We start from the raw sequence: 25,352 nt of genomic DNA, 5'->3' as shown, positions 1-25,352 counted from the left end.
TTCATTATTTTCTCATGGCAGCTTCCAAGCATGACCAATATATTCAGCTCTCAGAATACAGAGCCTCAGTAACCACCCTTATGCAACAGTGGATGGCAAACTGGGAGATGCTGCAAATATTACTGCTCCACACGAAGCATGAAATTTCATGGCTATGGTCACCTTCACAGGCATTGGAAATGCTGTGCTTGCCTTGCTGAGGCTGCAGTAGTTGGCAGATTTCAGTGAGGATCTCCTTAGTGCAGCAGAGACATCTGACATACTAACTTGCTGAGGTTCAGATAGGAGAATTGCTTCCTAGAATTGGGCAGATATGGCCTCCTGTTGAGAGCTCTTCTCCTCCTCCCTCTTCCAGGAGCTTGTCCTGCTCTGTGCCACCTCTACTCATTCTCCCTGTCATGCTGTAGCCCAAGGGGAACGCATACTATTGCATCCATGTTCAATCCTTGAAGTCAGGACAAAGTCCTTCAGCACATGCCACGCCACTTTAACAACTTTTCTACACTTCTACAATTGCAGCAACAGCCAGTAGGCATCAATCAGCAATGAACATTAAAGTAGTTGATGATCCCTTTAAATAGGGCTGGTGGCGGGACTCTTCCTACTGCTGAACGCATGTTTACCTGTGCAAGGTTCAGAGAGGGTGTTAGCTGAAGCAGTGAGCTCCAGAATAGCAGCACTGGCATTAAACCAGTTTCCAGTTCCTTGTATATTAACGCACTCACCAAAATGGCGCTTGGTGTGGCTGGCGGCAGAAGCGTGCGTAGGTACACTACAGATACCATTTTGGAGCCAGAACGGTGCACACAGTGCCGAAAAATATGAAAGGCAATATGAAGCTAAATTTTGCGACTGCAGTTACTGTAATGAACAGATCAGACAGCCAACCTGGTGTCTGCCTACATCAAAAACAGAAAATGCTAGAAATACTCAGCAGGTCAGGCAGCATCTGTGGAGAGAAAAGTAGAGTTAACGATTAATCAGAACTGGCAACGGTTAGAAATATAATAGGTTTTCAGCCAGTGAAAGGGTGGGGCGAGAGGCAGGAAGGAGAACAAAAAGGAAGGTCTGTGAGAGGGTGGAAGTCAGGAGACATTAAATGACAAAACGTTTCATGGTACAAAGACAATTCAAGAAACAAACGATGTGTCTGGATGAGGTGTAGGTGACAGTACATCAACCATGTGGACACAAATTAAAGCGATTATGAAAGAAGGTGGGATCCGGAGTGGGGACACAAACCAGCAAAAAGTGAGAAACAGAAAAAATGGGGGCAGAGATTATGATCTAAAATTATTGAACTCAATGTTAAGTCCAGAAGGCTGTAATGTCGAAGCTGAGTATTTCCAGTATTTTCTGTTTTTGTTTCAGATTTCCAGCATCCGCAATATTTTGTTTTTGTGTTGGTGTATGCCTATGTCAATTGCTAGAAAATACTGATGGTGTCTGACTTTTTCTTATGAGCAATTGCCTTCTCACAACATACAACAGAAATCATTACCTCAGTGGAGTCAATGGAATATAAATGTTTTTCCTATTCTCTAGCTCCATCTGGTGGCATCTACCGTTGACCTGTAGTATCACGCAAGTATATTTTAGTGCATTAATAAGAGTTGGATTCAATCCAAGCACAGATGTAAGTACAGGATGCTAAGTTCTCTGTTACCTAGTTTTGAAAAATTATTCATTCCTGGGATATGAACGTCATTGGCAAGGTTAGCATTTATTGCTGGTTCCTAGTTGTCCTTCAGAAGGTGGTGGTGTGCCTTCTTCTTGGACGACTGTTGTCCATGTGAGTTCCAAAATTTTGACCCAGCAACGATGAAGAAATTATGATATACGTCCAGTTTGAATGGTGTGTGACATGGAAGGGAATTTGAAGGTGATGGTGTTCCCATGCACCTACTGCCCTTATCATTCAAGATAGTGGAGGTCACCTGTTTGGCGAGTTGCTGCAGTACATCCTTTAGATAGTACACACTCCAGCCACAATGTGCCAGTGGTGGAATGGGAAGCTTTGGCCTGCATGGTGTTGAATTTCTTGAGTGTTGAGGTGCTGCACCCACTTCAGCAAGTGGACAGTATTCCATCACACTTCTGACTTGTGCCTTGCAGGTTGTGGAGGAGCTTTGGGGGCCCACATGTGTGGCATATGTGAGTCATCCTCCATTACATTTTCATGCTAAAAACTGCCAAAGTAAAAGATTATTTACACCATTAAATAAGACATTTATTAGAATGAAACTGACAATAATCAAAATGAACTTAAACACAAACTGTTTTGCCCCATTATAATTCAGGACGAATTTATGCAAATGATCTGTAATCTGCAGAAATTTGACAAGAAAACATAAAACTATTGATAGAATGATTCCACATAAACTGATACATAAAATAATTCATATTTATTGGCATAAAAATAGCTTAAATGTTTTGCTAGGCACTTTTAAGATAATGTAGTACCAGTGATCAAAATGCTGAATTTTGTCTGGCTTCAATTTAAAAAAGCAAATGTACATTTTAGTTTTGCAATAATATGAGCTTTGTTTCAAAGTCTGCTCATCCCCCTGTCAGTTATTCAGATCTTCGCCCATCTTTTGAAAGAGTCCACAACAAACCAGGTTTAATCTATTGCAGCAGCATCCTTATAACTTAATATGAACATACAAAATTGACAGACAGGTAAAGACCAGATGGCCCATTAAGTCTGCCCCACACTCATGATGGCCAGAGTACCATGATTATAATCTGCAGTGAGGGAAGCTGAACAGCTTTATCCTCAAAAGTGACAGATAAAAAGATTTTGCGAGGTTCCACTGAACCTCTCTCACAATCAGAAGCAGGCACTGAATGAGCAGACTTGTACAATTCCCAGCCAAAGAACATGGATCCAGTTCACTCTTCAAAGCTGATGTCTTGTTAGAAATATGTACTCACTTATACTATATTTGATAATGATGTCCTGCTATGAACCTAACAGCCTACATAACATAGCATCACTGATACAAAATAACAGCGTCAAGTTAACTCTTAAACAAAGTTTCAAGCTGGGATTAAAAAAAAGAGACCAGGAGAGTTAAAAAATAACTCGCTCTGTATTTTAATTTAATATGGATGTTGCTTTCCTTACTTTTAAAGATCATGTTTAACTTTTAACCATGTCTGATAGGTCTACTGATCCTCAAGGAGTTGGAAGAGGATCTTGTCCAAAACAATAAAACTGGTTTGGTAGTTCCAGACTTTTCTCTAACTGTTATTTAGTTACTGACATGTTTTCCAGTGTGATTCAGGTTAAGTGTTTCGCATTAAACAAAAACCTGCAGTATCTCTGGAAGCAACACTAGCTCAAGGACTGCCATTGCCTGTGCTTGGATGATTATACTGAAAAAATATCCAGAATTAATCAAGCCAGGGACTCCTATAAAAGGTGCAATTAATTATTCAGAAAACTACTCATTCACCCAAGACCAGCTGTGTTTTTTGTTCTGATGCAGACATCTCCAAACAATAGACATAGTTATTTCTACAACCTACAATAAGTGTTTTTTTCCATAAGACTGGTGAAGAGAACACCTCGCCTGGAAAGGAATATGAAGTAACCAATTCTCCTGTTGCAGCAGCCAAGATCCATAAGTTTCCATCTGTGGAGATCACAGCCACTAATGTTTCATTAAGATCACAGTTAGTAAAAACAAATGGAACTGCATATACTTGTTTGCTGGTTTCAAACTTCCATACTAGATCTCCATCTTCATCCAAGCAGTACACAAAACAGTCATAAGATCCACATATTATTTTCTGATTTGTTGCAGAAAAACTGCAGATGCATGGTGAAGAAAAGATTGGGCCCCCAGTTGCGAACTGCCAAAGCTAAAAATCAACAACCATATTAAATAAAAGAACAAACTTGCATTTATATAACACATATTACATCCTCAGGACATCTCAGGTTGCTTCACAAAGTATCAACTAAATTTGGAGTGTAGTCAATATTGCTTTGTAGTCAAATGCAGCACAAGGCAAAGTTTTTCAAACACCAATGAGACAAATGTTTTAGTAAGGTTGGTTGAGGGATAAATGCTGGTCAGGACACAAGCAGACCTTTCCTGCTTCACTTTGATAACTGCCATTAGATCTTATGTCCATCTGAGAGGACAAGCGGGTGCCGCACTTCCTCAGTACTGCACTGAAGTGTCAGCTTAGATTATGGGCTCAAGTCTTTGTAGTGGAGCTTGAATTCACAGCCTTCCAACTCAGGGTTGAGAGTGCTACTACTGAGTCAAAGCTGACATCTAAGTAAGCTAATTTAGCATGCTCTACAAATTCACCCATGCATTATTTCTAATAATGTAAACTAATTTTCTTTAGAATTGTTGTACAAATTAAATACATCTAGAATAAAATAATCTGACACCTTTTAGATATTAGTTTTAAAATGTGACAAAGTTTAGACAGATACTAAGTCAAAATACTTAAGTACATAAATGTCAGTTCAAATTGTACCTGATCACCATTATGGCTAAAACATTGCAGATTCCCATCAACACAACCAATGTACACAGACTGAGAAGTACACTGTGGTGAAGAAAATAAAGGCTTGCCACAGGAACGTTTCCAAACTACACTCCCAGTGTCCTGCAATAATTAAAAAAGTCTAAATGCAGCTGTTGTTCCTTCCATGTTCATTAAACTGCTGTAAAATAATCAGTTATATCTAAATCCATTTCCATTTTTAAAAATGTGAACATCTGTAATATCTTTGATCCTTAGTATATGTTCCTTTTCCATGCTTCTTACGGATCCAAGGGTAGTTATTGAAGTTTAATGGATTTGGTTATTTCCGTTCAATCTCCTTCCTTTGCAACATTCAATGTAAACAATATAAATTCATATAGTTTATCTTGCCATACTGTGCGTGACTTGAATTCTTTACAATGTCTTTAAGATAACATAATTTGCATTTACATACTATGTATTTTATAGAATTTGTACTATTTGACAACTAATTAGGATGCTCTCCCAGAGGATGCTGTTATATAGAGCACACACTTCATTTATTACTTATTAGCCACTTACTGGATTGACAGCTACCAATGATTCTCCAAGGGTTGCTATATAGAGTATTCGTGGTGATTTGTTTAAACAAGGAGTTGAGAACACAGCACCTCCTCCACAGTGCAATCTCCAGACACACACTTTATCCTATTTGCAGAAAAATACAAGTCATTATGAAGGTAAAGAATTTTGGTTATGATAGTTAAAAATACTTGATTTTGCAACTTTTGGGTAACAATTAATAATCTGTTTATAAATTATTACATAAATCATGTAACAGTTCAGCTTGAGAATTTTGATAAGGTTATCCACTTGAATAATATCTCAGGGAGTGGATCATGCTCCAATTTAGCAGACAAAATGTCTTGGGTCTTGCTAATTGCAATCTAGTCGCAGGATTTAGATTTATGCTTTATGCAATCCTGCTCAGAGTACAGATAATAGGGAAGTTTCATTATTTAACGGAGTAATGCCTTCCATGCTGTATGTAGTTTCACCTCTGTAGTACTGCCCATCGCCACCCATGCCTCAGCCCATCTAATACTGAAACCCTCATTCATGATTTTGTTACCTTCAGACTCAACAGGCTGAATTTTGTTCTGAAGAACGGGGGTCCCGGCGGTTGGCCAGAAGGTGGGGGGGAAGACCCTGTCTTGGCCATCCGACGGACCCCTGTTGCAATTCCACAACAGGCAGACAATTAACTGCCCGCCGTCCAGAATGCTGCCCTTTTAAGGGAAGAGCTCCCACCTCCAAGATCTGCCGGCCAAGTAGAAGACCAAGTTGGTAAGGGTTGGAGGGGTGTCTTCCCAGAAGGTGGGAGGCGGCAATTGCCACCGGGGGTCCCTGGATTGCCCACAAAGGAGGAACAACTCCCCCCCCGCCCCACCCCTCCCCTCCCCTCCCCTCCCCCCCCGCCCAATGACCCTCACTAGGAGGCAGTCAGGTTTTACCTGGCAGCGGGCCTCTCTACCTTCTAGTAAATTGAGGTGGAGGTGGGAAGAGACCCATAAGTGGCCATTAATCGGCCGCTGAAGGGCCTCAATCGGCCTGGGCGGGAAGGCTGTCCTCAGCCTTCATCGCCCTGGACTAAACTGGAAGGCGCGGGCATTCTGCCTCCCCCCATTCTGTGCAATTTTATGGGCCCCCACGCCTCTGTCCCCATAAAATTCAGCCTAAAGGCTCCAATGCTCTCCTGGCTGGCCTCCCACCTTCTTGCCATGCAAAAAGATTTAAAGGGGCTGTAAATATAAACAAACTGTCCTCAAACTCCAAAAGTAGTTCGAGGGAATGTTGTCTGAACCCTCAGAGAATGCTTGAGTTTCTCCAATTTTGACCTCTATTGTCTCTCCATTTGCAGCTGTCCTTTCAGCTGTCCAGGCCGTTAGCTCTGGAATTTCCTCGCTAAACCTATCCTCCTCTCTCTAATCCTTTAAAACCTATTTCTTTGATCAAATTTTAATTACCTGTCCTAATATTTCCTTATGTGGCTTGGTGTCAAATTTTGTTTGATAATGCTCCTGCGAAGTGCTTTGGGACGCTTTACTATGTTAAAGGCACTATAAGTTGTTGCTGTGTAGGGAACATGGGAGAGTACATTACAGTTGATTTGTACTGTAATGAACTGGGGAACATTTTTGACTAAAAAAAAATGCAATTTCTAATGTATGCATGTTTCTCAAAATAAGTTGTTCAAAAAGAAAACAGATCTTTAAACAGCAAACAAAGCAGAACTGCTGAAATTCTTACAAGAATGTCCAAAGCATACACGTGATGGTCATGTGATCCAACAAAGACCAGTCCTAGGTCAGGATCCACAATAGGAGAACTTTTTACTGAATTCCCAGTGTAAAAAATCCAATATGTTTCCCCGTCACTGTCTCTTAGTACATAGATGGAACCATCATAACAACCTGGATAAATAAATCACACAGTATAATTACCACTAAGACCATAAGAAGAATTTATATAGGAAGAACTGTAAATGGAAATAAGTGTTGTGTTGTGACGAGGTTCTGAATCCCTAGATACAGTGGAGTAGAAACATAGAAAATAGGAGTAGGCCATTCTGCCCTTCGAGCCTGCTCCCCTATTCATTATGATCATGGCTGATCATCCAACTCAGTAACCTGTTCCCGCTTTCGCCCCATATCCTTTGATCCCTTTAAACCCAAGAGCTATATCTAACTCCTTCTTGAAAACATACAACGTTTTGGCCTCAACTGCTTTCTGTGGTAGCGAATTTCAAAGGTACACCACTCTTCTGGGTGAAGACATTTCTCCTGATCTCAGTCCTGAATGGTTTACTCTGTATCCTTAGACTATGACCCCTGGTTCTGGACTCCCCCACCATCAGGAACATCCTTCCTGAATCTACCCTGTCAAGTCTTGTTAGAATTTTATAGGTTTCTATGAGATCCCCCATCACTCTTCTGAACTTCAGGTAATTATAGACCGGTGAGCCTGACGTCAGTGGTAGGGAAGCTGCTGGAGAAGATACTGAGGGATAGGATCTATTCCCATCTGGAAGAAAATGGGCTTATCAGTGATAGGCAACATGGTTTTGTGCAGGGAAGGTCATGTCTTACCAACTTAATAGAATTCTTTGAGGAAGTGACAAAGTTGATTGATGAGGGAAGGGCTGTAGATGTCGTATACATGGACTTCAGTAAGGCATTTGATAAGGTTCCCCATGGTAGGCTGATGGAGAAAGTGAAGGCGCATGGGGTCCAAGGTGTACGAGCTAGATGGATAAAGAACTGGCTGGGCAACAGGAGACAGAGAGTAGCAGTGGAAGGGAGTTTCTCAAAATGGAGACGTGTGACCAGTGGTGTTCCACAGGGATCCGTGCTGGGACCACTGTTGTTTGTGATATACATAAATGATTTGGAGGAAAGTATAGGTGGTCTGATTAGCAAATTTGCAGACGACACTAAGATTGGTGGAGTAGCAGATAGTGAAGGGGACTGTCAGAGAATACAGCAGAATATAGATAGACTGGAGAGTTGGGCAGAGAAATGGCAGATGGAGTTCAATCAGGGCAAATGCGAGGTGATGCATTTTGGAAGATCCAATTCAAGAGTGAACTATACAGTAAATGGAAAAGTCCTGGGGAAAATTGATGTACAGAGAGATTTGGGTGTTCAGGTCCATTGTTCCCTGAAGGTGGCAACGCAGGTCAATAGAGTGGTCAAGAAGGCATACGGCATGCTTTCCTTCATCGGACGGGGTATTGAGTACAAGAATTGGCAGGTCATGTTACAGTTGTATAAGACTTTGGTTCGGCCACATTTGGAATACTGATTGCAGTTCTGGTCGCCACATTACCAAAAGGATGTGGATGCTTTGGAGAGGGTGCAGAGGAGGTTCACCAGGATGTTGCCTGGTATGGAGGGCACTAGCTATGAAGAGAGGTTGAGTAGATTAGGATTATTTTCATTAGAAAGACGGAGGTTGAGGGGGGACCTGATTGAGGTGTACAAAATCATGAGAGGTATAGACAGGGTGGATAGCAAGAAGCTTTTTCCCCCAGAGTGGGGGATTCAATTACAAGGGGACATGAGTTCAAAGTGAAAGGGGAAAAGGTTAGGGGGGGATATGTGTGGAAAGTTCTTTACGCAGAGGGTGGTGGGTGCATGGAACGCATTGCCAGCGGAGGTGGTAGACGCGGGCACGATAAGATGTATCTAGACAGATACATGAATGGGCAGGAAGTAAAGAGATACAGACCCTTAGAAAATAGGCGACAGGTTTAGATAGAGGATTTGGATCGGCGTAGGCTTGGAGGGCCGAAGGGCCTGTTGCTGTGCTGTAATTTTCTTTGTTCTTTGACTCCAGCGAATATAATCCTAACCGACTCAATCTCTCCTCATACGTCAGTCCCGCCATCCCAGGAATCAGTCTGGTAAACCTTCGCTGCACTCCCTCTATAGCAAGAACATCCTTCCTCAGATAAGGAAACCAAAACTGCACACAATATTCCAGGTGTGGCCTCACCAAGGCCCTGTATAACTGCAGCAAGACATCCCTGCTCCTGTACTCGAATCCTCTCACTATGAAGGCCAACATACCATTTGCCTTTTTTACCACCTGTTGAACCTGCATGCTTACCTTCAGCGATTTGTGTCTGAGAACACCCAGGTCTCGTTGCATATTCCCCTCTCTCAGTTTATAGCCAGATAATGATCTGCCTTCCTGTTTTTGCTACCAAAGTGGATAACCTCACATTTATCCACATTATATTGCATCTGCCATGCATTAGCCCACTCACTCAACTTGTCCAAATCACCCTGAAGCCTCTCTGCATCCTCCTCACAACTCACCCTCCCACCCAGTTTTGCGTCATCTGCAAATTTGGAGATTAGTTTCCTCATCTAAATCATTAATATATATTGTGAATAGCTGGGGTCCTAGCACAGATCCCTGCGGTACTCCACTAATCACTGCTTGGCATTCGGAAAAAGACCCATTTATCCCTACGCTTTGTTTCCTGTCTGCCAACCAATTTTCTATCCATCGCAACACACCACCCCCAATCCCACGCACTTTAATTTTACACGCTAATCTCTTATGTGGGACTTTGTCAAAAGCCTTCTGAAAGTCCAAATAAACCACATCCACTGGCTCCCCCTCATCAACTCTACTAGTTACATCCTCGAAGTGTTTTACATCAACTTGCATTTGCAGTTCTTTTAATGTTGTAAATCATCTGAAGGTGCTCTACAAGAGTGTTAAATAAAAATTTAACACTGGGCCATATAGGGAGATTTTAGAATGTTCTGAGGATGTGAAAGGCGATATACAAATGCAATTTTCTTTGTTATGAGATAATTTGTTGATATCCTGTGGTGTTGCACATGGGGTGTCAAGGTCACAGTTTGCAGATCAAGTAGGCTTAGTGGTTGGGAGGGAAACTGAACCAAGATGGGAAAGGTGAAAGAAGATGGAAGGGGGAGGAGAGGAGGGCAGATGAGAGAGAAGAGGAAAGGGGAGTAGAGAGCTGAGAAAGGGGAGAGACGAGAAAAGGGGAAGGGGAGAAGGTGGAGAAAAAAAGGAGAGAAGGCTCATTGGTGGTTTAATATATTTTGACACCCTAAAACCTCCCTTGTTTTCATATTTAAAACTAGCTTTAAAAACAAAAAGCTGGAGAAGTCGGTTGGGTAGCACCGGTATTTCTGGTGCTACAGGTACCTGTTTCGGGTACAAAATGATGTCCATGCCGCATGCATACTTCTGGTGTGTCTGTGCCAGGCACCGTTTTGGGTAGGTCGTTAGCGCAAGCACTAGAAGCATGCGCAGGAAATATGCAGAGTAAGCAGACTGTGACATCCGTCAGGGCATAATCTGACTTGACTCTAGTGGTGCCATTTTTGACTTCATGCCCCAGCTAACATCTTCTTTTAACCTCACATAGGCCAACATGCGTTCAGCAGTAGGAAGGAACCCCCCCACCAGTGCTATGTAAAGGGATCATCTACTACTTTTAGGTTTGTTGCTGATTGATTTCCACTGACTCTTGCTGAGTTGGCAGAAGTGTTTGGAGTTCTGTACTGCTCCTTAAAGTTGAAGAAGTGTACAGGAAGTGGCATTGCACGTGGTGAAGGTCTCGGTTCGCAATTTTAGGGTCCTGCTCAGACCATATGCTCCCAGTTAGGGGTGGTGTAGTTTTGATCCCCCTTGACATGGGGGAGAAGGATTGTCAGCTGGAGGCCATATCCACCCAGGTCTTCAGGAAGCAATTAGTCTGTCTCAACCTCAGCAAAGAGCAGTGTGCACGATGTTTATGTTTCACTGAGGAAGTGCTGATTGCAATCTGCCACCTGCTGCAGGAAGACAATCAGCCATAGAGCTGAGAGGACAGCATTGCCAGTGGCTGTTAAGGTGATAGAGCCATGAAACTCTTTGCGTCAGGCTCGTTCCTGGTTGAGGCAGGTGACATCTCCAACATCTCTCAGGTTGCCAACTACTCTTGTTTAAGGGAGGTCACAGACACTATATGTAAAGAGAGGAGAATACATTGCATCCTCCCTTTCCAGAGAAGCAAGCGGGGTGAGCACATGGCTTTACTAGGATTACAAACTTCTTCATGGTGCAGGCTACCATTGACTGCACACAGGCCACTTTGCGGGTGCTGCATGCCAACTCAGATGTAGTGCAACTGCAAAGGCTTCCACTGAGTGCATTATGCAGTAATCTGGTATTCTGGCAGAGGTCTTGATGCCTTTATTCTGCACCAGTCCACTATACCAGCAGCTTTTCAGCCACTATGAGAAACCAGACAGTGGTTACTGGGTGACAAGGACCATCCACTGACCACATAACTCATGATTCCAGTGCGCAACCTACAGACACATGGGCAGCATATGCATAACTAGAGCTATGCAGCCACACAAAATGTCATCAAGCATACCACTGATGTGCTTAAGCAACACTTCTGCTGCTTGGACCGCATTGCCGGGAGTCCTGCAGTACTTGCCACAACCTGCTGTCACAATTTGTTGTAGTCTGCCGTATCCTGCACAACCTCGCCAACATGAGGTATATGGTATATGGCAACCAGCTGAGGAGGAGGAAGAAGAAAGGAGCCAAACATGTTTGATCAGCTCAATCGGGGCAGTATCAGTGAACGCAACGATAATTCCCACACCTTGGGCTGCATTTTATAAGCATACTGGGCAAAAAAAATGGGCGGGCTGCACGCCAAAGAGCAGCCACAATTCCAAGCACAGCAGTTCATTTAAACAGCTGGGGCAGACCACCCCCCCACCCAGATCACTTGGATGGGGTGGGCTGTCTGTACCCGGCAATGGCGTCAGTTGCCTGCGTGCAGATACTGATGCCATTTTTAAAGGGCTGACAGTCCTACCGAGACATTTAAATATTTAAAGTGAAACTGAATTTAAATAAATAAATGCATTTCTTTTGCCCCTCTCCCAACCCCTAATATTAATTATTTGCCCTCCCCCCACCTCGGCAAAAACACTTACCTTCACAATCTGACCTTGATCCCCCCAAACCAAACTGCATAATCTTTAAACTATAACCCTTCCCACCATCTCCTATATCTGTGATGTTCATTTGAACCATCTCCCCCACCAAACCAAGAAACTTACCTCCTCCCCCCTCCCCACCAGTGTTTCCCCTGATGCGGATCCGAAGACGTGGCAGTGCCGGCCGCCAGAGTGAAGATTGTGGCTGGACTTCAGGAGGCGATGGGAGACTCATTAATTCAGGTCATTTATTTAAATATATAAATGGCGCTCCCTTCACCAAGCAACGTGGGGGCTGCCATGAGGCCTCGCCGGTGACGGCAATATCAGGCTGGGCCCTGCCGGCATCGAGGTTGTGGCGGGCCTCATCCCGAGCCATCTTTATGCCCCCACCTCCGCCACGGATCCCGACATCGGGGCCTCTATAGAACCCAGCCCCTTACCTTCCCTCTGTTACTGACCATAACAGTGCCCTCTTGATCACAATGCTGAAATAAAAGCCACCACAAAACAAACATTCCAAACCAACTCTATCAATCGAACCATTCAATATTCCTTTCAAAAGTCAACTAATCACCCTTGTGCATTCCTTTAGTGCTCGTCTTCTGTGTGCCTTTGCTTCTCTAGTGCTCCTATGCAATGCTACTGCTGTGGCTGCAGCATGACTGGCCTCCAAGCTCCTTGACAGTGACCGCATGCTTTCTGGCAGGCCTGCCAATGCACCAAGCAGTTCAGTGTGCATACTCATTAGATTTTTCCTGTAGACCACTCTATCTGCAGCAGAACTTGCGTGCATCCTTGTCTTCTGACAAGCTGGCACATGCTTGACCCATTCCTTCTGCTCTGGCTGCAGGTCACTCGTGCCTGGTACTGCACCACCTTACACCATCTGCTGCTTGTATATCAGGGGAAATGTTGGGTTGAGGTGGAAGTGGGATGTGAGAAGGAGGATTAGCTATGAGCATGCTGTCATATTCAAAGCTTTCAATCCTGCCACTGGCCACGTCCTCAGTCATGCTACTCAAATATGGCCAACGTCTCCTCCTCGGCAGGACATGCAGCCATGCCTATCCCCCACTGGTTAGTTGCTGCTGCCTGTGACTGTGTGCCACCTTGTCCTACAAGAGAGGTAAATGTGTAATTGAGTGTGGTACAATGTGTTTGGGTGATGTGGTTGTCACGGCTGAAGAACTAACAGTGTGTGCATGCTGTGAAGTACAGGTGTGAAACTTGCACCAATACCAAGTGTGCGAGGGAGCACACTTCTCTGCCATGTTGCACCATTTTTCAGTGCTCTCCCTGCTTGTACACTCTTCCCCAGCCACTTCCATCTCCTGCTCTGCTCAAAATGCAGCTTTCCTTCAAGAGGTGCAGGCTGATTTTAAGTTGTGCTAGCCTCCCACAATTTTGCATCACGTGCAACTACTCAACAGCGTGCTTAGTGCTGACTGCACACTACAATCATGGCAATGAGCAGACTGAGTGCATCTTGCAGGTCACTGCTACCTACATCAGAAGGAAAGGATGAAGGTTAATTACACTTTGTGATGCCCGTGCCAGTTTTCAGACCACATTGAATTTCGCAACCACTTAGTATTCGGAGTATCCTAACAGGGAAGTAGTACTTTGTTAGTCCCTCAGGTATATTAGAAACAGTTCACTGCTATTTGTTGGTTCTGCTGCTTCTCCTGTTTTCAAGCAGCAGAGTAGAGAAGCAACACAAACTGTCTGAGATGTACACTAAAGTAATATTTCCATCTGTCTGTAATGTGCCTTGCAGTCATTAACATAAATGAGTTTTCTTGCAGCTTCTTTTAGTTGGTGTAAATATCACATTTGAGATTTTGGAATTCTAGTTTGTAAGCAGAATAATTCAGCTAGATTCTAGACCCAACAGTCAAATAATTATGTTTCTTGCTCCAGTTATTTAGCCAAGTTATTACAATATAGCCTAAACAGTAAAAGTATGGTTTCATACCTACAATAATAAAGTTTCCACATCTGGACATGCATGCAGATGATTCAATTCGATCTCCAAGAATCCTCTCCCATTTTATCTTTCCAGAAAGCACATCAATTGCCTGCATCCTGTGCGAGTGAGATCCAATGTACACAGTTTCATCTGAGCCATTATTCCCTGATATTACCAGCAGAGGAGATGCATCAACACATTTTGCAGTGTCAGATTTCCACCTAATCTTCAATGATACTGTTCTGCAATTAACAAGATCATCTTCTGGAATGAACTTTTCATCGTTTCGTGGCAGCTTTACTACTTTGTTTACAAAGGATTCCCAGGAGTTATTCTTAACTGGCATTTTCTCTTCATTTAATGATATATTTGCATTCACATTTTCCGACACAATAGAAGAATCATTTTCTTTTCTTTCTTCTCTATTTAATTCAGCATCCACCAGCTCTTTTCCTTCTTGTGTATCAGGTCTATTTTCACAATTTTCATAACTTATGTAAGTGTTTAGATTTGTGATCTGACTCCCTCTACTTATAGTAGAAATGTTACCAGTCGTGGTTGTTGATTTCCACTGTTTAATATGCTTTGACTGAGACCCATCTTTCATCCTTTTTCTTTTCATTTTTCTGTCAGTTTGATCATGAAGTTCATCCTTGTTCTTAGCTTCAAAGAATATGGTATTGGTAATATGGTTGTAAATATCCAGAATAGAATTATTTAAAATAACTTCAGTAAGTCCAAATACTGTTTTTCCTAAAAGTGTCTCAATTTCTTTTGTAAGCCTCAAAGCTTTCAGGGAGTCCCCTCCACTGTATAGGAACATACAATTTTCAGAGACATCTGGTAGATCCTCTGGAAGATTGAGCACAACCTGCAAACATACAACTGCAGAAAGTAACTGTATGGGCCACCTATTAAATCTACTTATTTCTATCAGTCATACCAGAAAGCAAAAATCAGACAGTTTCATTACATATCATGACATGAATTCTGTAATGCTTCATCTAGCCTTATAGAATTCTTTGAAGAAATAATAGCGAAGATAAAGGAATATAATTTTTGAAACAATTTTTTTCTGACTTGAAATTTTTTTTTATGTACATATGTTTTGTTTTGTATGTCCCCAAATGTTCATTATGACTTCTATTAAATTAAACAGATTCTAAAAGAGGGAATAGAGTTTTTTTTAGATCATGATAGGCAACTGCGGTCTGTTGCTTGCAATTACTGCGCCATATGGGAACTCCAGAACCCTTCACGTGTCTTGGGCGACCAAATGTGTAGGAGGTTTTTCCAGCTGCTTCAGCTCGAGCTCAGGATTTCCAAGCTTGAGGGGCAGCTGGGAGCAGGAGAGTTTCTTGGATTGTACTTTCCAGGAGGTGATCACCGCACAGGCAGGAGGAGTTCAGGATACTAGGTGGGTGGCCATCCAGAAGACTAGGAAGCAGCAGGAGGTGTAGGAGTCTTCGGGGTGTGTGCCACTCTTAAATAGGAACTCAGCAATGGAGATTGCTGGGAGTGAAGATACCCTGAAGGAGAGTAGTCTAGCAACCAGTGGGCAAGGGACTGTACAGGAGGGAGCAGCAAAGTGTAGACATGCAGTTGGTTCAGGAGATTCCATAGTCAGGGGGGCAGACAGGCATTTCTGTAACCATCATCGTGAGTCCCATATGGTATGTTGCCTCCCTGGTGCCTGGGTAAAGGACATCTCAGAATATTCTGCAGGGTGAAGGAAATGAGCCAGAAGTTGGAGTACACATTGGTACCAACAACATAGCAAGGGTAGGTATTGAGGTACTACAGTCAGGTTTTCAGGAGCTAGGGAGGAAGTTATAAAGCAGGACTTCAAAGGTAGTAATCTTTCCTCCCAGTGTCATGTACTGGCTTGAAGCATGGTACAGGAGGGAGGGTTTCAGGTTCTTGGGGGATTGGGGCCAGTTCTGTGGCAGAAGGCACTTATTCAAAAGGGACGGGTTGCTCCTCAACAGGACTGGGACCAAATTCCTCGCGGGGAGGGCACCAGCATATAAAAGTAGGAAGGAGGAATAAGGTGTACAATGTGAGAGTGTTGAATAATACTAGAGAAAGAAGTAATTCCATATTAGATAGCAGCAGACTGAGAAGGGCTATGAGGAATGCAAAAACAGGATTATAATGCATGTATGTGAACGCACAAAGTGTAGCGAATAAGGTTGGTGAACTACAAGCACAAATAGCAGTATGGAATATGATATAGTGGCAATAAGGGAAACATGGCTTAAAAATGGTGAGGACTGGGTGCTTACTATAACAAGGATATAAAGTGTTCAGAAAAGATAGAGAAGGAGAACAGGCAGGTGGGGTGGCACTACTGATTAGCGAAGACACTGTAGTGTTGGAAAGAGGTGATATCCTTCGGGTTGGGGGAACGATAGAATCCGTCTGGTTAGAGTTGAGAAGCAAAAAGGTAATGATCATGCTACTAGGGGTATTCTATAGGCCTCCAAATAGTGAGAGAGATACACAGGAGCAAATCTGCAGAGAAATCACGGTGATGTGCAAGAACTATAGAGTGGTGATATTGGGGGACTTTAATTACCCAAACATCGACAGGGATAATTTTAAGAGTAAAGGGAAAGGACGAGGAGGAATTTCTGGATTGTGTTCAGAAGAACTTCCTTGATCGGTATGCTGTTGGTCCAACTAGAAAGGATGCATTGTTGGATCTGGTGCTGCGAAATGAGGTGAACCAAGTGTCTGTTGGGGCGCACTTGGGTAAGAGTGATCATTGTATCCTAAAGCTTAGACTCGTAATGCAAGAAAGGAAGGAACAATATAAGGTAGAATGGCTTGATTGGAAGAGGGCTAATTTCAATGCAACGAGAAAGGAACTAGTCAGGATAAGATGGAACCAAAGACTGACCAACAAAACTGTAACGGAACAATGGGTTGTCTTTAAGGAAGAGATGCTTCAGGTACAGGCTAGGTATATTCCAACAAGGGCGAAAGGGAGGGGAATCAGAAACAGGGCTCCCTGGATGACGAGGGAGATAGAGATTATGATGAAACAAAAAAAAAAGAGGGTGTATGATGCATGTCAGGTGAATTCTTCAAGTGACAACCAGGCTGTATACAATAAGTTGAGAGGGGAGGTGAAGAGGAAAATAAGACTGGCAAAGAGAGGATATGAGGATAGAATGGCAGTCAACATAAAAGGGAACCCAAAAGTCTTCTACCGGCATGCAAATAGTAAGCGGGTAGTAAGAAGTGGAGTGGGGCCTATTAGGGACAAAGAGGGTAATATCTGCTTAGAGGCACAGGGAAAGGTTAGAATACTAAATGAGTACTTTGTATTGGTGTTTAATAAGGAAGAGGAATCTAACAAAAGAACGGTAGAAGCGGAGAGAGTGGAGGCAATGGATAGGGTACAAATTGAGATTGAGCAGCTACTAGAAAGACTGGCTATGCTTAGGGTAAATAAGTCACCTGGTCTGGATGGCTGACATCCCAGGTTGCTAAAGGAAGTGGGGGTGCAGTTAGCGGAAGGGCTTGCCATAATCTTCCCTAGATAAGAGGGAGGTGCCAGAGAACTGGAGAATGACAAATGTGACACCCTTATTCAAGAAAAGGTGTAAGGACAGTCCTAGAAACTACAGGTCAGTTAGTTTAGCATCAGTGCTGGTTAAGGCTTTAGAAACAATAAAGATAGCCAGCACAGATTTGTAAAAGGGAGATCATGCTTGACTAATCTAATTGAGCTTTTTGATGAAGTAACAGAGAAGGTTGATGAAATTACTCTATGACTCCAAGGGAATGCAGTGGATGTTGTCTACATGGGTTTTAAGAAAGCATTTGATAAAGTACCACATAAAAGGATGGTTCACAAAATTGAGGCTCATGGAATAGGAGGGCCAGTGACCAACAGGATAAAAAAATTGGCAGAAGGACAGAAAAGAGAGAGTCAAATGGCTGTTTTTCAGACGGGAGAATGATGGATAGTGGTATTCCTCAAGGGTCAGTCCTGGGACCACTGCTTTTATTGCTATATATAAATGACTTGGATCTTGGAATACAGACTAGAATTTTAAATTTGCCTGCGATGAGGAGTTGCAAAGAGTGAGGAAGATACGAACCACCTGCAACATAACATAGATAAGGTAGCAGAATGGGCAGACAAGTGGCAGCTGGAATTTAATACTGATGAGTGTGAGGTGATGCATTTTGGCAGAAGGGATAGGGAGAGGCAATACAGACTTAATGGCACAGTTCTAAAGAGTGTGGAGGAACAGAAGGACCTGGGGTGCATGCGCATTGATCTTTGAAGGTGGCAGGACCAATCGAGAGAGTGGTTAGCAAAGCAAAGGGGATCTTGGGCTTCATAAATCGAGGTATAGAGTACAAAAGCAGGCAAGTTATGCTGAACCTTTATAAAAGCTCTGGTTAGGCCACAACTAGAGTTCCGGTCATCACGCTTTAGGAAAGATGTGAGGGTCCTTCAGAGGTGCATAGGAGATTTACGATAATGGTTCCAGGGATGGGGAATTTTAGTTACAAGGTTAGGTTGGAAAAGCTAGGGTTGTTCTCCTTGAAGCACAGGAGATTGAATATGATAGAGGTACAAAAGGGTATGACAAGCTTAGATAAGTTAGACAAGGAAAAACTGTTCCCATTAACTGACGGTACAAGGACTAGGGGACACAGATTGAAGGTTTTGGGCAAGAGATGCAGCAGGAGTGTGAGGAAGAGCATTTTTACGCAGCGAGTGATAATGACCAGGAACACGCTGCCACGAGGGTGGTGGAAACGGAAGTGATTTCAAAAGGAAATTGGATGAGCACTTGAAAGAAATAAACTTGCAGGGCTATGGGGATTGAGCGGGAGAGTAAGACTGACTGGATTGCTCTGTAGAGAGCCAGCATGAACTCGCTTGGCCAAATGGCTCTGTGACTCTAAACATGAATGGATTTGTAATATCTATCGATCACAAGATAAATATCGAACCACAGAAGTTTAGAGTGGTGACAAAGGCTAATTAGCTCATCATGTCTATGCTGGCTCTTTATAAACATAGATAAACATGGATAGTGGTAAAAAAAAAAGTGATAAAAGTATAAAGGTTTCTATAGGTATGTGAAGAGAAAAAGATTGGTGTGGACAAATGTAGGTCCCTTACAGTCAGAAACAGGGGAATTTATTATGGGGAACAAATAAATGGCTGACCAACTAAATGCATACTTTGGTTCTGTCTTCACAAAGGAGGACACAAATATCATACCAGAAATGTTGGGGAACACAGGGTTTAGTGAGAGGGAGGAACTGAACGAAATCAGTATTGGTAGAGAAATGGTGTTGGGGAAATTGATGGGATTGAAGGCCGATAAATCCCCAGGGCCTGATGGTCTGCATTCCAGAGTACTTGAGGAAGTGGCCCTAGAAATAGTGGATGCATTGGTGGTCATCTTCTAAGATTCTATAGACTCTGGAACAGTTCCTATAGATTGGAGGGCAGCTACTGTAACCCCACTATTTAAAAAGGGAGGTAGAGAAAAAACAGAAAATTATAGACCAGTCAGCCTGACGTCGGTAGTGGGGAAAATTCTACAGTCCATTATCGAAGGTTTAATAGCAGAGCACTTAGAGAACAGTGGTAGAATCGGACAGAAACAGCATGGATTTACGAAAGGGAATCATGCTGGACAAATCTACTAGAATTCTTTGAGGATGTAACTAGTGGAGTTGATGACGGGGAGCCAGTGGATGTGGTTTATTTGGACTTTCAGAAGGCTTTCGACAAAGTCCCACATAAGAGATTAGCGTGTAAAATTAAAAGCGCATGGGATTGGGGGTATTGTATTGCGATGGATAGAAAATTGGTTGGCAGACAGGAAACAAAGTGTAGGAATAAACAGGTCTTTTTCTGAATGGCAGGCAGTGACTACTGGGATACCACAGGGATCGGTGCTAGGACCCCAGCTATTCACAATATATATTAATGATTTAGATGAGGGAACTAAATGTAATATCTCCAAATTTGCAGATGACACAAAACTGGGTGGGAGGGTGAGTTGTGAGGAGGATGAAGAGAGGCTTCAGGGTGATTTGGACAAGTTGAGTGAGTGGGTTAATGCATGGCAGATGCAGTATAATGTGGATAAATGTGAGGTTATCCACTTTGGTAGCAAAAACAGGAAGGAAGATTATTATCTGAACGGCTATAAACAGAGAGGGGAATATGCATGGAGACCTGGGTGTTCTCATACACCAGTCACTGAAGGTAAGCATGCAGGTTCAACAGGTGGTAAAAAAAGGCTAATGGTATGTTGGCCTTCATAGTGAGAGGATTAGAGTACAGGAGCAGGGATGTCTTGCTGCAATTATACAGAGCCTTGGTGAGGCCATACCTGGAATATTGTGTGCAGTTTTGGTCTCCTTATCTGAGGAAGGATGTTCTTGCTATAGAGGGAGTGCAGCGAAGGTTTACCAGACTGATTCCTGGTATGGCTGGACTGACGTATGAGGAGAGATTGAGTCGGTTAGGATTATATTCGCTGGAGTTCAGAAGAGTGAGGGGGGATCTCATAGAAACCTGTAAAATTCTAAGAGGACTTGACAGGGTAGATGCAGGAAGGATGTTCCTGATGGTGGGGGAGTCCAGAACCAGGGGTCATAGTCTAAGAATACGGGGTAAATCTTTCAGGACTGAGATGAGGAGAAATTACTTCACCCAGACAGTGGTGAGCCTGTGGAATTTGCTACCACAGAAAGCAGTTGAGGCCAAAACATTGTATGTTTTCAAGGAGTTAGATATAGCTCTTGGGGCGAAAGGGATCAAAGGATATGGGGGGAAGTGTGAACAGCTTACTAAGTTGGATGATCAGTGATGATTATAATAAATGGCGGAGCAGGCTCGAAGGGCCGAATGGCCTACTCCTGCTCCTATTTTCTATGTTTCTATGATACTGAATACTATTGTTAAATGTTTCCAATAAAGATCAATTCAGTATATTTTTCATAACATACATGAACTTCAAGAGGCGGAACTAGAGAAACCTTCTAATAATTCGAATGATCAATTAGTATATACAATAGATGTGTGGGACATTCTTAGTCTGGCTACAGGTTTGTGGTTATGTCTACGTGTGTTTCTGTTTGAACAAAATGGTTCTTTTGTTTAGCAAACTTGTGACCAAGTTTGTAATTCTAATTCTCGTATCTTAATTCTAAAGATACATTATATCATAATTCCTGAACCAAATAAAAATAAGTTTTCTACTATGGAACAGTTTTCAATTGCTTATTCAAATCTCCTCAATCCCAACTGAGACACATTTTCTATACTTTCTGAAGACATATCTAAGTAAAACATTGAATTGCTTTTCAGGTGATTTTGTAATATTCTCTGGACGATCAATGAACTGTTATCAATATACTTGCATTATACTTAATGGCCGCATTTCTATTTGCATATCACTTGAATATTTTCACTAATAATTGCTGACTTTATTTTGGTTTTACATTTAATTTTAATGGGCTGAATTTTTAAAGTTCGCTGCTGATGATGTAGAGGGGGCGGCTGCTCCGTCACCAGCAACGGTGTCCGGCACCACCGCACAGGCCCCAGTTTTAAAGGGCTTCAAACCCTTTGGTTACATTTAAATTTTTAAAGGTCCCGGTCTCTGGGAAATAAAATTAAAATGTTAATGCAACTTTGAATCCCCTCCCCCCGCTACAATGAGTAATCTATATATAAATTGCCCTCTCCCTCCAAAAAGAATATTTAGTCAGATTCCGAACTTTATATAATAAAAGCAAAATACTGCGGATGCTGGAAATCTGAAACAAAAACAAGAAATGCTGGATTCACCCAGCAGGTCTGGCAGCATCTGTAGAAAGAGAAGCAGAGTTAACGTTTCGGGTCAGTGACCCTTCTTCGGTTCCGAAGAAGGGTCACTGACCCGAAACGTTAACTCTGCTTCTCTTTCTACAGATGCTGCCAGACCTGCTGGGTGAATCCAGCATTTCTTGTTTTTGTTTCCGAACTTTATATCCTTTGACCCTCAACCCCTTCCCAACATCCCCGCAACCAATACGATGGGTTTTCCCCGTCTTCACTCCCGCCCTGAATACTTCACTCCTCCCCCCTCCCCACCAGTGTTACACTTCGGATCTCCTGTATGGGAGTGTGGGAGCTCCAGCCATCGGCCGGAACATCGATGTGGGACGGCTGTTGTAACAAGATCATTGTGTATGCATTTGTTATAATTTATTTAAATATTTATGTTCCGGCCGGGCGGGGCCACCCCGAGGCTTCACCACCGCCGGTAAAATAGGGTGGGGCCTTCCCGGCATCAAGGTGCGTGGTGGGCCTCTGCCGGAAATATTTTCCAGGACACCCCCGGCACGACCCCCGACGTCAGGGGAGTGGTAAAATTCAACCCAGTGTGTCAAATACTTTTCAACATAGCAATGCTGTTGTGTAGTTGCATATGGAGAACACTAGATGTTACTGCATTGTACCAGAGAAATTAGGACAGGCAGTCATCAAATTCTTTAATCCTCTGTTATCCTTAATTCGCTGGTATATTGTTTAAGAGAAAGAGTCTGATACAGTGTAGACTGCTCTTTAATATATGACATTAATATATGGTGCACATAGACGTTTGCTGGCTAAGGCCATGAAGAGATATGGAGCCAAGGCAGCTTGATGAAGTTACGATAGAAATGAGCCATAATTTCACTGTATGGCAGAACAGGCTCAAGAGGCTGAATGGCCTATTCCTGCTCCTATGATAACAGATGATTAAAGAATCTGATGACTGTCTACCCTCTTGCTCTGGTACAGTACAGCTTTTCATCATTAATTTATATATAAAGAAATAATCTAGCCAATGATAAAACCATAAAAGCTTACCTTCCAAAGCTGATGAATGCCTTCCCAAAGTTCTTTTTTCCCTAGCATGCTGTTTGAATTCTTTGTCTTTGTCTGTTCTTGGTATGTTTGAATCAAAGCAGTTCGATCTATTTTGCCTAGTTATAACAGGTAATACAAATGTACTTTTTTAAAAATCAAATCAGTATCAACATAATGGTCCACATAAAGAAGTTCTAAAGAAAAATGCTATTGTAGTGTGATAGTTGTGCATTACTTTGAAATAATCTCATTTGGACAAATTAAGGATAAGTGGAATAAATAAAATAGATGCACTGTTATCACATTTTTATGCAAAACCAAGATAGAAAACCAGGTGACACAATCATAAAAGAAAGCCACAAACTAAATTCAGCAAAAGGAATAATCGCATGCTTGCCTTAATTAACTTGGAAGAAAATGATACAATAGTACATTAAATACTGAATTCACTGAAGCATTCAAACAGAATTACATTAGTTTCCGATTGAGCGGAGCGTAGAAAATTTGGAGAGGGCATATGCTAAATCAGGTTCCAGATAAAAAGATTGGATTTTAGAAAGGCTTCAATGAGAAATTTTTACTGGCACAAAAGTTAATAATACTTGAGGCTTTTCTGTGGCATTTCTTACAGACAGAGCAGGAAATTGAGCTGACTGGCTGGTTGGACTAGGTGACCAAGCTATCAAAATGGAGGCCAACACCAAGGATTAGGCATGGGTGGGTGCCAAATTGAGGTCTGAGGTGTATGGATAGCAAGGTTGTGTGTTGGGAGGTCATGTGACTTACGAAAGAAAGAAAATTAAACCTGGAGATGGAACATAGGTGACTCAGAAGGGGAGCAAATTAATGCCCAGCAGAAGAATACAGATGGATCGGAGTTCCTTAAATTGAGCTTGGTGCTTGTGGAAGCTCAACTGACACCATCAACATGCTGTAAATGGTAATCTGTCACCTTATTCCTAATGGTACATACATAATCCTATCACCTGAAATTTCACAATATTTAAAGCAACACTTATCAAAAGTGCTCCCATTAGTCTGAGCCGAGGTAGGAAATATCATGTGTCAAGGATGCAGCCAACTTTTTTTGCTGCAGGAATGCAAGTTGAGACAAAATTGAAATTGCAAAGCAACCTTTTTCAAGTTTTTGCAAAAGTACAAAATATTCAAGAAGGAAACAGACTTAAACACAGGGAAGAAAAGGGGTCAATGGTTTGACTATCATGAAGTAGGCAAGATGCAATAGATACAAAAAGAGACAAGAAATTTTATTGCAAGGAAGACAGAATTTTTTTTCCCCCTGTAAACATTTATAAATTTCCTTTTAACAAGGCGCCTTGGGGCTGGATTTTTAAGGAGCCCTCAACGTTAGGATCGGTGGCGGGGGGGGGGGGACCTGAAGATGGCCCCAGATGAGGCCCACTACAGACCTTGACGTCGGCAGGGCCCGGCCCGATCCTCCCAGTGGCAATGAGGCACCGTGGGGGCCTCCCCGTTGCTGGGAAACGGGACCATAATTTGAATATGCAAATAAATTAATTAATTTAAATAAACTTACCTTGCTTCGGGATGTCCTACTGCAATCTTCGGCCCAGCAGCTGGCACTCTTGCAAATTTGGATCCCTGTCTGGGGAAACAAGGTGCAACACTGGTGGGGAGTGGGGAGAAGGTAAATTTGTCAGTGCGGGGGTGGGGGCCAAATTAACATCATGGGAGTAGAGGATGGTGGGAAGGGTTATAGTTTAAAGTTTGTGCAGTTGATTTTGGGGGGAGAGGTCAAATGGTAAAGGTAAGTGTTTGGGGGGGGGGGGGGGGGAGGGCAAATAATTAATTTAATTGATATTGGGGGTGGCAGAGGGGCAAAAGAAATGCATTTATTTTATTTCAGTAAATTTATCTTTAAATATTTAAATTTCCCAGTAGGGCTGACCACCCTTTATAAATGGTGTCAGCACCTGTGCACAGCCTGCCCCTTCACGTGACCAGGGGTGGGAGAAGGGTGGCCAGCCCCGGCGATTTAAATGAGCCACTGCGCTTGGAATCGCAGTGGTTCTTTGCCCATTTTTGAAGCTCACTGCCGAGATCGGTGGTGAGCTTATAAAATCCAGCTCTTGGAATGGGAATATAATGCAATGGAAAGACACGAATGAACAGAGAAACCTAGGAGTTCAAATACATAGGAAAGATGTGAAAGCACAGGAGAGAGTGCAGAAAAGATTCACGAGAATGGTCCCAGGGATGAGGAACTTCAGTTATGAAGATAGAATGGAGAAGTTGGGACTGTTTTCCCTAGAGAAGGCTGAGAGGTGATTTGAGAGGTATTCAAAATCATTAGGGCTCTGTACAGAGTAGTAGGGAGAAACTGTTCCCACTTGTGAAAGGATCAAGAACAGGAGGGCACCAATCTTAAATAACAGGCAAAAGAAGCAAAAGCGACATGAAGAAA

General features: G+C 42.7%; 1 protein-coding gene across 6 annotated transcripts in view; it reads right to left on the bottom strand.

Moving 5' to 3' along the window:
• Positions 1-2,238: 2,238 nt before the first annotated feature.
• Positions 2,239-25,352, bottom strand: part of aasdh (aminoadipate-semialdehyde dehydrogenase) — a 49,252-nt gene continuing 26,138 nt past the window's right edge. For 2 of the 6 annotated variants that reach the window (XM_068034979.1, XM_068034973.1), the window contains 6 exons: positions 22,907-23,022; positions 14,023-14,887; positions 6,805-6,968; positions 5,077-5,202; positions 4,504-4,635; positions 2,242-3,870 (listed from right to left, as the gene is read on the bottom strand). In XM_068034979.1, coding sequence (XP_067891080.1) covers positions 3,454-3,870; positions 4,504-4,635; positions 5,077-5,202; positions 6,805-6,968; positions 14,023-14,887; positions 22,907-23,022 — 1,820 coding nt within the window. In that variant the 3' untranslated portion in view covers positions 2,242-3,453. Of the gene's footprint in view, positions 3,871-4,503; positions 4,636-5,076; positions 5,203-6,804; positions 6,969-14,022; positions 14,888-22,906; positions 23,023-25,352 lie in introns of those variants that run through there. The other 4 variants (XM_068034947.1, XM_068034966.1, XM_068034956.1 and 1 more) reach the window with 4 other exon arrangements.

This window comes from Heterodontus francisci, chromosome 1 (genome assembly GCF_036365525.1).
Source record: "Heterodontus francisci isolate sHetFra1 chromosome 1, sHetFra1.hap1, whole genome shotgun sequence".
In the NCBI taxonomy this organism is placed as follows: domain Eukaryota; kingdom Metazoa; phylum Chordata; class Chondrichthyes; order Heterodontiformes; family Heterodontidae; genus Heterodontus; species Heterodontus francisci.
Note: the sequence above shows the minus strand (reverse complement) of the source record. Positions and strands in the feature narration are given on the sequence as shown.